This window comes from Miscanthus floridulus, chromosome 19 (assembly GCF_019320115.1).
Source record: "Miscanthus floridulus cultivar M001 chromosome 19, ASM1932011v1, whole genome shotgun sequence".
NCBI classification, from domain to species: domain Eukaryota; kingdom Viridiplantae; phylum Streptophyta; class Magnoliopsida; order Poales; family Poaceae; genus Miscanthus; species Miscanthus floridulus.
This window is the reverse complement of record NC_089598.1, coordinates 115,325,843-115,336,034: the sequence shown is the minus strand read 5'-3', so window position 1 is coordinate 115,336,034 and position 10,192 is coordinate 115,325,843. Positions and strand designations below refer to the sequence as shown.

Genomic DNA, 10,192 nt, shown 5'->3' with positions numbered 1-10,192 from the left:
TACGCCACGCTTTCGGGCTCGCAATTGGTCTCTGATTCCGTTCCGTGGCAGGCGAGAAGAGCTCCCAATCCATTCCTGTTGCGAAACCACTCGAAGACCCGTAGCGTCGCGATTGCCAAGGGAAGAGGAGATTCCATGAGCTGCAGTGCTGTGCTGTGCTGTGCATACGTGTAGCGGCGGCGGCGGCGGCCGGTTATGCGGCGGAGAGTGCGAGTGTGAGCCGCCGTTGATTCGGACGCGGAATCTATCCGCTCGGGTGAGGACAAGGGAACCACGTCAATGTGTGCGCTCGGGTGAGGGAACGACACGCGGGGCCTTCGCATTGGATCCCCGCCGCCACGGAGATGTCCACTGTGTCGGTGTCTCACTGCTATACTTGGGTCCCATTAGTGCAGTTGCTTTCTTTGTTGTCGCCGTTTATCAACGGCCTTATTGGTTGTTATAATAAACAAACAGACTTATCTCATGTTCAGTAATTCATTCATTCAATCAGTGACCTGGATGCTTGTATTTTTTTTCCATGTATTTTGAGCATGTACCGTGGGATGGCCTCAATTGTCTAGAAGAGGTGTTACATTACATAGTAGGATTTTATCCGCCATGGAGGGAGTGAAAAAGTAGAGAAAATCATATTTAAGGTCACATTGCTTTTAATTAGCTAATGGCATATAGACCAGTTGCAAACAAACTCACACATATAGGCAACACAGTATATGCCAATTTACATGCCGGCTTCGCAATCTCTGCGTTTCTAGACAATTCAGTTTTTTTTTTTTTTTGACAAACGGAGTGTTGTCAAGAACCAAATGGCTTCAAAGGTCAGCGCGAGCTGAGCGAATGCGCAATTTAACAAAGACAATAATGCCTAATCTTCTCAGGCTCTCAATTTCGCAGACTTCTGTCACGTCAATATCGTACCACATGTCTGATGTGGCATTCTTACCTCTACCAAAACAGATCAGCATGCCATTTGGTACCATGGTAGTAACAGAAGGACAGGAGTGATGGATGTTTTCATTCCATATTTGTTCGCGGCGAGAGAAAAATAATGTTGGTTGACGGGTTTAAGCTGGCTGAAACCAACAAACGAATAAGCTAAAAAAAAACATAATCACCACAGTACCGCCATAAAGCTCCAGAAGATGGAAGCCATAAACAAAAAGCTCTGGAAGCAACTGGACCCACACAACCCTAGAAAATATCACAACCTTCCCTGGCTGGCACCCTGCTCTGTTTTTTTTTCTTCCGTATAAGTAGCCCACTCTGCTCCCGCTACTCGCCTCACACAAACACATCAACACACCGTTCAAACACACAAGCACAGCTCTCAGAGCAGCCAAGAACCTCCCGTTTCCTGCTCGAACCAAGCTTCAATCGATCGATACATCAGAAACGGCCACAGGCAACCGATCAAGGCATTAGCATTATCGGCAATGGGCGAGCTGATCCCCGGGTTGCCGGAGGAGGTGGCGAGGGAGTGCCTCGTCCGAGTGGGCTTCGACCAGCTGCCGGTGGTCCGCCGCATCTCGACCCAGTGGAAGACCGAGGTGGAGTCGCCGGACTACCACCGGCAGCGCCGGGCGGAGGGGCTGGCGCGCCCGGTGCTCGCGCTGGTCCAGGCGCAGCCGGCAGCGCCTGCGGCTGACGATGACGCTGGTCCGGCGGTGGACAAGCACTCGACGGCGGCGGGCTCGGGAGGCCCCGCGAACTCGTACCGGATGGTGTTGCTGGAGCCGGTGGAGGGACGGTGGGCGCCGCTGCCGCCCCTGCCGTGGCCAAGCGAGAGCCTCCCCCTCTTCTGCCAGGTGGCCGCCGTGGACAGCGCCGGCGGGCAGGGGAGGAAGCGGCTGGTGGTGGTCGGCGGCTGGCACCCGGAGACGTGGGCGCCGACGGACGCGGTGTTCGTCTACGACTTCCTGACAGGCGCGTGGCGGCGCGGCGCGCCCATGCCGGGCCCGCGCCGGTCCTTCTTCGCCTGCGCGGCCGTCGGCGGCGCCGTGTACGTAGCCGGCGGCCACGACGACGAGAAGAACGCCCTGCGGTCGGCGATCGCCTACGACCCGGACGCCGACGCGTGGGCGCAGCTCCCGGACATGGCGGAGGAGCGCGACGAGCCGCGCGGGCTCTGCATCGCCGCCGGGGGAGGCGGCAGGTTCCTCGTCGTCGGCGGGTACCCGACGCAGGCGCAGGGCCGGTTCGTTGGCTCCGCGGAGTGCTTCGACCCGGCGACGTCCACCTGGGCGCCCGTCGACCTGATGATCGAGGACGGCGTGTGCCCGAGGACCTGCTGCGCCGCGCCAGGGCCAGGGTCGTCTGAGCGCATGTACATGCTGAGTCGCGATGGGCACCTCGTGGCGCGCGACGGCGTCGCGGGAGCGGCGTCGGCGTGGCGACCGGTGGCGCAGGTGCCCGAGGACGCGCGCACTGCGGCGACCGTCTCCGCCATCCCGGACGGCCGCGTCGTGGTCATCGGGGCCGGGTGCCACGGCGGGGATCAGACCGTGTACGTGCTCCGCGAGGAGGCCGGGAAAGGCGCGTCCTGGACGCGCGCCGCCGCGCCGCCGGAGTTCTCCGGGCACGTGCAGGCCTCCTGCTTCCTTGAAATCTGAAGTGGAGTGTACATGTACGTACACACATAACAGAACTACGCTACGTACTTCTTCTGCCACTACCACTACTACTCACGGTTGTATGTATATAGCAAATCAAGCAGAGGAACGAAATGAAGGGAAAAAAAATGCTTAAGAACAGTAGTAGGATATGTACTGTACTAGTATAATTAGTGAAGTATCAATGGCAGCTTTGTTATGCCTTCGTTCGATCACGTTTTGTTCGGTCCGATTTGCAACTTGGGGCACGAAACGGCCGACGATGTTGATGCTAATTTATTATGAAAAAATATTATTATTTTACTAAAAAGGTACGGCGGATAAGTTTAAAGGAACATGGCCTACTTCTACTGGTGCGCTTGCAAATGTCAATCTGAAATGGCTATCAGTTCGGCTGGGGCTGAAACGATCGTGGATTATTACTGTTGGTTGATTTAGTGTAAGAAAAAAATATTATTCTAATTAAAAATTTACGATCGTTTACGAGCAACCGAACACGCTGTATGCACCAGCGGCTGACCCCAAGTCTAGCTCAGTCGGAGCTACTAGTGGTATACTTATCAGTTTCTAGAAGCTTTTGCTGGACCTGTTTTTCCCCAGACAAAGTTTTTCTGTTTTGGGGACCTGATCGTTTGGAAGCTTCTGCGATTGTGGACGTTAGTTCGTCTTTTGTCCCTATCCATACCTCGCCAGGCCCTGTCGTCCTCTCGCTGAATTTACATCGTCGTTTCCCAGCGTTCATATCTTCCACCACTGGCGTCACGCGCGCTATGAGAAGTTGAGCAAAATCTTATAATCATTCTAGGGAAACTGCGCCAGCAAAACTAGCACATCTCCGCATCCAGATCGATCGAGGCCTTTGCACCACGAAAGAAAATTCTGAAGGAGTTGGGTCACGGTCACGGTCACGGTCAGCTAACCGCATCGGTCTCCATTCTCCAACGATATATATACACGCGGACCAAGTGGACTAGTGGTAGTGGAGACTCCTTGGCAGATTCATAATCATCCCTTCACGCACCATTAAACCATATATATCAACTGTGGCCCTATCGCAGATTCACGGCAAAACCATATATAGAGCCCGAAGTGTGAAGTGAATCGCATTTCGTTCACGACCTCCGGAGCACGGTTTTTTTTTTCTTCCATTCAGGGCCGGAAAAGTCAGCCTGGGCACTTTTTCACCGAAGACCGAACACCGAACCGAACCGAACCGAACCGAACCGAACCGAAACCGAACCGAATAGTCGGTAGTTCGGTTTTTCGGTTTGGTTTCGGTTTTCAGTTCTGTGAAGTTCGGTTTTTCGGTTCGGTTTCGGTTTCTATGCCATACCGAACCGAAAAACCGAAATACCGACAAACCTGTTTTTCCCCTGTTGTTTATCAAAACTGATGGAGTACTGTGGTTTATTATCAAGAATGAACTGTAAATTTGTAATATTTGATTTGAGCATTGAATTGTTAAGTTTGTAACAGTCTTGAGTCTTCAAATAATATACTTGAGTCTTCAAATAATATACTATGCTGTACAAGTTTATACTGTGTTGTGCTGTCAGTTCTAAGTCCTGTCTGATATTAGGTTTATTCGGTTTTAACCGAAAAACCGAATTAAAAAACCGAAACGAAATTGGTCGGTTTTTGAAATTTTAGCAAATCGATCGGGAGTCATTTTCTGGAAACCGAAATTCTGAAAAACCAAAAAAACCGAACCGAACGGTCGGTTAAAACGGAACGCCCAGGCTGATGGAAAAGCAGCTATCGCCACACGCTGAGCGCCGGAGGAGCTGCGGAGGGCGGGCGCCGCACGCAGACGTCCCTGTCACGTACGGCATGCAGCCTTGACACCGCCCACGCCCACGGCTCGGCCCAGCGGCGCGCAAAGCGGGCCGTCGCGCTGGTGCCCATGCCGCGGTTTCGACGATATTTCCCTGGGGCGCGCTGGGAGGCTCTCGGCAACCGCAGCGGTCTCGCCGAGTCCGTCAGCGTGTGGACTCTACTGATTACTACTCCGTATACATGAGCTGCTGATCGATGAGCGAGCCGGCTTTCGGGTCTGTTGGGCGATCAATAGATAGGGTCGACGTCGCTTTTTGATCCTTCACCGGCGCCAGAATGGATTGGGTTGGGTTTGTCGTCGGGTACGGTGGCACTGGCACAGATCAGTCCAATAGTACCGTCGGCAACAGTCGTAGCGTGTAGTCGGAATCGAGAGAGGTGGAGTATTGATGATGAGTGTTAAGGGCGGGAGAGGCACCACCACCATGTGTTGCACGGTGGACAGGGCCGGGAGGCACACAGTCGATGAGAGCCACAAATCGATCTTGGATGAAATGAAAAATCTAAGGGAAAACAACCATCAGTGATAAATGAGAGAGAGATTCGAAAGAAAAACGTCGGAGGTTGTTTGTTGAAATTCAATATGTGAGAAATTCGAACTAAATTTGACCACATAGATAGTTTCAAATAAAAAAAGTTCTCAACTACAATGTTTTATATCTTTCCGAGATCTATAACTTTGATTTTTGACGTTTATTTGTCTAAGGTCATTCGTAGAACTAAAAGATTTTGGATTTAAAAATGTGAACTTTATACGGAATTATAGCGAGATTTAAATTATTTTAAATAAAAATTTTATCAACTATAAAGTTGTAGATCTCTTGGAGTTATACTCCAACTTCGTTTGAAAAATATAAATTTTGCTATATTGCACCTATTTTGAGAGACGGTTGTAGACAGCTCTAAATTCAGTGAGCTATACAAATATATTTTTAGAAATGGCTAGTGACTGAATTTATAGCTATCTCTAATAGCATCTCTAAAAGTTTTATAAATATTTCTCCTAAAACCTTCATGTTTTCCAACCCCTAAAAAGTTATGGAGAGGAAAAAAGTCATCTCCAATAGTACTTAATGTTTGACTTTAAAAAAATAAAATTGGTCCCACCTGGATTTTTTTTGCGATTTTTTTTCCTGCTAAAGTCATCAGTAGTTTCACGTACGCCGCCGCCGCCGCCGTGGTGTTGTCTCAAACACGTACACGCCGCAGCCATGGAGTTGAACCAAGACGTACATCCACAGGCTGCTCTCGTTGTCCCAGGTGGCGGCACGAAGCCATGGCCCAGCACAGACGGCGGCACCAAACCCTAACCTCGGCGAGAAGAACAGAACGACAATGGATCCATGGATTACCTCCTCCACACGACGACGGCGGCGACCAATTCCTCTGCAGTAGACGGCGGCGACGACCTCTGCTTTGCGGGAACAGGAAGGTCTGCGCCAAAAACCGCACGGGGAGCCGGATATACGCGATGGGAGTGTGCATAACTTTACACGGTAGGACGAGAGAAAGTGCCAGGAGTTGTTGGAGAGAAATTTTTTTTTCGTCTTCCTAAAAACCAAGGATTAGAATGAGATTTAGGGAACTTTTGGAGATGCTCTAAAAATAAAAACATTTTTAGAGTTGACTAACCGCCGCGTCTAAAAATGGATTTCAAGTCATTTTAGAAATTATTTTTATAGACGGATTTGGATTGGCCGTCCGCCCGCCTTCGTAGCCTTTTTTGCTTGCTTCTGGCCACATTCATGTGGACTTTGTTTTATGATTCAATAAATAATGAGCCCGTGCTCATAATTATGGGCCGGTCTTGAGTCTTCACCAGGGATGAAAACGGATCGGATACGGACGGATATCATTGATATTATATTTGTTTTCATATTTCTGTCCGAATTCGGATTCGAATACGGATAGTGTCAACTATGTCGAATAGGATACGATTGAATATCGACATCATAAATATGTGATTTGAGTATTCGGATACGGATACGGTATCGGATGTTGGATATCCGGACTTGGATACGAACAGATCTCAACCCTTCTAAACGGATTCGGTTTCGAATACGGTCGAAAAATATCCGTACCGTTTTCATCCCTAGTCTTCACTCGTGACTCTTGAGATCGTTGGCCGCCGTGCTATCAGGTTGAAACTAGAGAGGGCCACCTCCGGGCCGTCATACGATGCTCGCTGCTGGGCCGTCTGAACGGAAGGTCGTCATTGGGCCATCTGAACGGAAGGTCGCCAGTGGGCCGCAGCTGCCACACGTGTGTCTGTCACCAGGCCACGGTTGCCTTGCTCAGAAAAAAAAGGCCATGGTTGCCGCAAGGGCATCAAGTCATCAACCGATGCTGCATTTTACCGGCACTTTTTTTTTACATATTTTTTATTGTTTAATTGTAAATCAAGAAGCTGTTATACAAAAATCATAAATATAGCATCCTGGCGGCTGTACAACGTCCAAAGGGTTCTTGTCGCTGCTTGGGCCTACGTGGCGACGACGTGACAATCGACGCCTGCCGGGAGAGCCTTTCGGCGTCGACAGGAGACCTGTCGGTGGCTGAACAGTCGGTCACCAAGCAGCCGATAGGCCTATCGGTCCATGTGTAGCCCACCCATAGGCCAATTACACTATTTTATGTTGTTGCTCTTCTTTTCCGGACACAACCATCACCCGATACGCTCATCTTTTTCGGACACAACCATCACCTGACAGAAAACTAACTTTGGCATTTTTCAAGCAACACTAAAACTTTTGCTATCCTTTTTTCAGACATAGCCCGACCAACCATCAGCCTGTTCGGTTGGCTGGTTCGTATCGTTGCTGATTCGTTTATGTGAGAGAGAAGTATTGCTGGCTGGTTCGTGTAAATAGTAGCCATGTGAGGGGGCTGGCCAGCCAGCCCAGCCAGCCCCAGCCCAGCGATCAGGCGGCATAAATTCAGTACTATTCAAGGCCGGAACGCTACAAACTTTTGATAGAATAAACCCTTAATTTGAGATGTAGTTAAAATAAACTGGTGAATATTCCAACTCGATCTCCTCGTCTTCATCCCCACATCATGCATATATAGCTTCTTCTTCAAGAAATGTACCCTGCACTTTTTATAGATGTTTATTGCAGTTCGATGGGATGCTGCATCAGTTTCTTAAATTTGTGCCTTCTGTGATCAGAAAATGTGCGAGTACTAATAACAGAGTTTATTACTGTACTATGCAGCCCGTACTAGTGAAGAGCTCCAATGATTGCTTTCCCCTTGAAGTTCACGGTTGGCATAGCATATCAAGCTGCAGAGGACAACGGGGACGTGCGTTTGATAGAAAGTCGCACTAGCCATTATCGTCTCCGATCCCCGGACCACACCTGCTTGGCTCCGTCAGACTTCAGATCATTGTATGGCTTTAGCGTTCGTTGAAAGAAAGCAATCGAGCGTATCCTACTAGCAGTATATATAGGCGTACTCAGTAGCACTAGTACGGAGTAGATAGGTTTATGCAAGAGCTCATTGTCAACATAATTCTAGCTGGACTTTGTGAAGTTGTCTCAGTGAAGTAACGACCACCGAAAGGTGCATATAAACTGCGGGAGGGCGCAGAGAATTCAATGTGATTACTATATCTGAACCAGCCCCATAATAGTGCTTACACATGCTTGGATTAATTAACTGGTAATAATATGGTTTCGTGGCACGGTCACAACCAAGCACACGATTGTATCACAGTGCGTGGGCTCATGGAGTCCTTGCAATGCGTGTTCATCTAGGCACCCCGTACCCAGCCCATGTTGATGCGGTTCGTCTGCGACACCCACACCGAAGCCATGTTTGCATGACCCATATAGTCGTATCTGTCTCAAATTCATGTACGTTGGAACAGTTTAGGGTAGAACTTAGTTTAATTTTTATAGTACTTCGTTTCAAAGTATGTGGATTGAGGTAAAAAAGAGTGCATCTTATTGCGAGTGAAAAGTGGTCGGTGCAAAAATGACCGATGTGTATTGATGATTAAATATGTACAGATATATATTACAAGCCAAAGGACAGTTGCCTGTTGGCCAAAAGGTGTCTCTACGGGACCTACAAGGTGCCTGTATAAGAACCGTCATTAGCAGTTGTTAATGATGGGATTAACTAATTAATTAACTAATTGATCACAAAATTATTAATCTTAACACTCCCCCTTGATCAATTGGTTCCCGTAGACGTTTATGTTTGTTCATCAGTCGTCATCTTGAAGTTTTGAAAAACCCTGTGGGAAAAAACCAAAGTATACCGATATACTAGGCAAAACTCCATAAAATCCAATGGAAAAAATAAGGAGAAACACCATGATATATATAACTCCCAATGTTAATAGACCCTTTAGGTATTCCCAAAGACATGGCCCCGTTCGCGTGCTGTTAAACCCGGCTTGATACGCTTATTTTTTCATCCGGAACAATGTTTTTCTCTCACAAATTCCTACAGCATTCCTCCAAACCATCCAGATTCCTCCAGAATTCAGACAAGCGAACAGGCCCAGTCTAAAACAGTTTGATCAGAGATTAATATGTCATAAATATTATCTTCGAAAAACCTCTGTGAGGAAAAATAGATAATATGACATTTACTATGTGTTAGCATTACCTCATTAAAAACTTTATGTGAGAAAACTCACATAACTTTATGTGACAAAACTCACATAATGCGAGTGAAAAGTGGTCGGTGCAAAAATGACCGATGTGTATTGATGATGAAATATGCACATATATATATTACAAGACAAAGGACAGTTGTTGGCCAAAAGGTGTCTCTTCGGGATCTAAAAGGTGGCTATATAGGAACCGTCATTAGCAGTTGCTAATGACAGAATTAACTAATTAATTAACTAATTGATCACAAAATTATTAATCTTAACACATCTAAAGCGAGTAAGCGATGGTATAAACATAGAAAAATCCTTCAATGTGTGCTACATAATATGATATTTTGACTATTGCCTAGTTCCAAAATAAATTAACTTAAATCATCTTCTCAGTCAAACTATTTTTAGTTTTATCAGCTTTATAATGAAAAATAAAAACATTTATGTCACTAACTGAGTAGATTATAAAAATATATTTCTTATATCTAGGGTTACTAATTTAATGTCATAAATATTGATACTTTTTTAATAAATTATTTAAATTAAAATAGCATCACTTAGGACAAGTCTAAACTAGTGAAGAACATTTATAGTATACCTAAAACATGGAATATGGTATCTAGGTACAAAATTATATTAACTTAAAAAAAAGTCCAAAATTATATTAAATTAAAAGTGTAATGCACAATCAACTGGAACCTATTACACATCATATATCATCACGTTTGGACGACAACATGGCCGCTCTCGTTTATTCACCGTAGGGTCAGGATCTTAGGGCCTGTTTGGAATGGAGTATTTTCATGGGAAAAGTAAAGGAAATAAAAACAGAGAAAAGTTTCCTGAGAATAGCGTTTGGATTAAAGGATTCTCTGGTTCCTTTCCTATGGAACACTGTTGCAGGCTTCTCGTTTCAAAGGAAAACAAAAATCCAATCAGAACTCAAGTTTTCTCTTTCTTCACGAAGTACGAGACAACCACGCTGCTTAGACGTTGGCTAGCTTGAGCACGTCACTGTCCAATCTCTGCTACTTTGAAGCTTGCACTGATAAGTACCTATATTTACCAAACATGTTACAATTCCTATGTTATAAATTCCTGTGTTCCAAACAACCTAAATTTTCTGTTC

The 10,192-nt window shown here is 46.7% G+C and overlaps 1 protein-coding gene across 1 annotated transcript; it reads left to right on the top strand.

Annotated features, from left to right (window-relative positions):
* Positions 1 to 1,293: 1,293 nt before the first annotated feature.
* LOC136528857 (F-box/kelch-repeat protein At1g80440-like) lies at positions 1,294 to 2,819 on the top strand. The gene has a single exon (XM_066521861.1). It carries the CDS (start codon positions 1,434 to 1,436, stop codon positions 2,607 to 2,609), a length of 1,176 nt encoding a protein of 391 aa, XP_066377958.1. The 5' UTR covers positions 1,294 to 1,433; the 3' UTR covers positions 2,610 to 2,819.
* Positions 2,820 to 10,192: the final 7,373 nt, after the last annotated feature.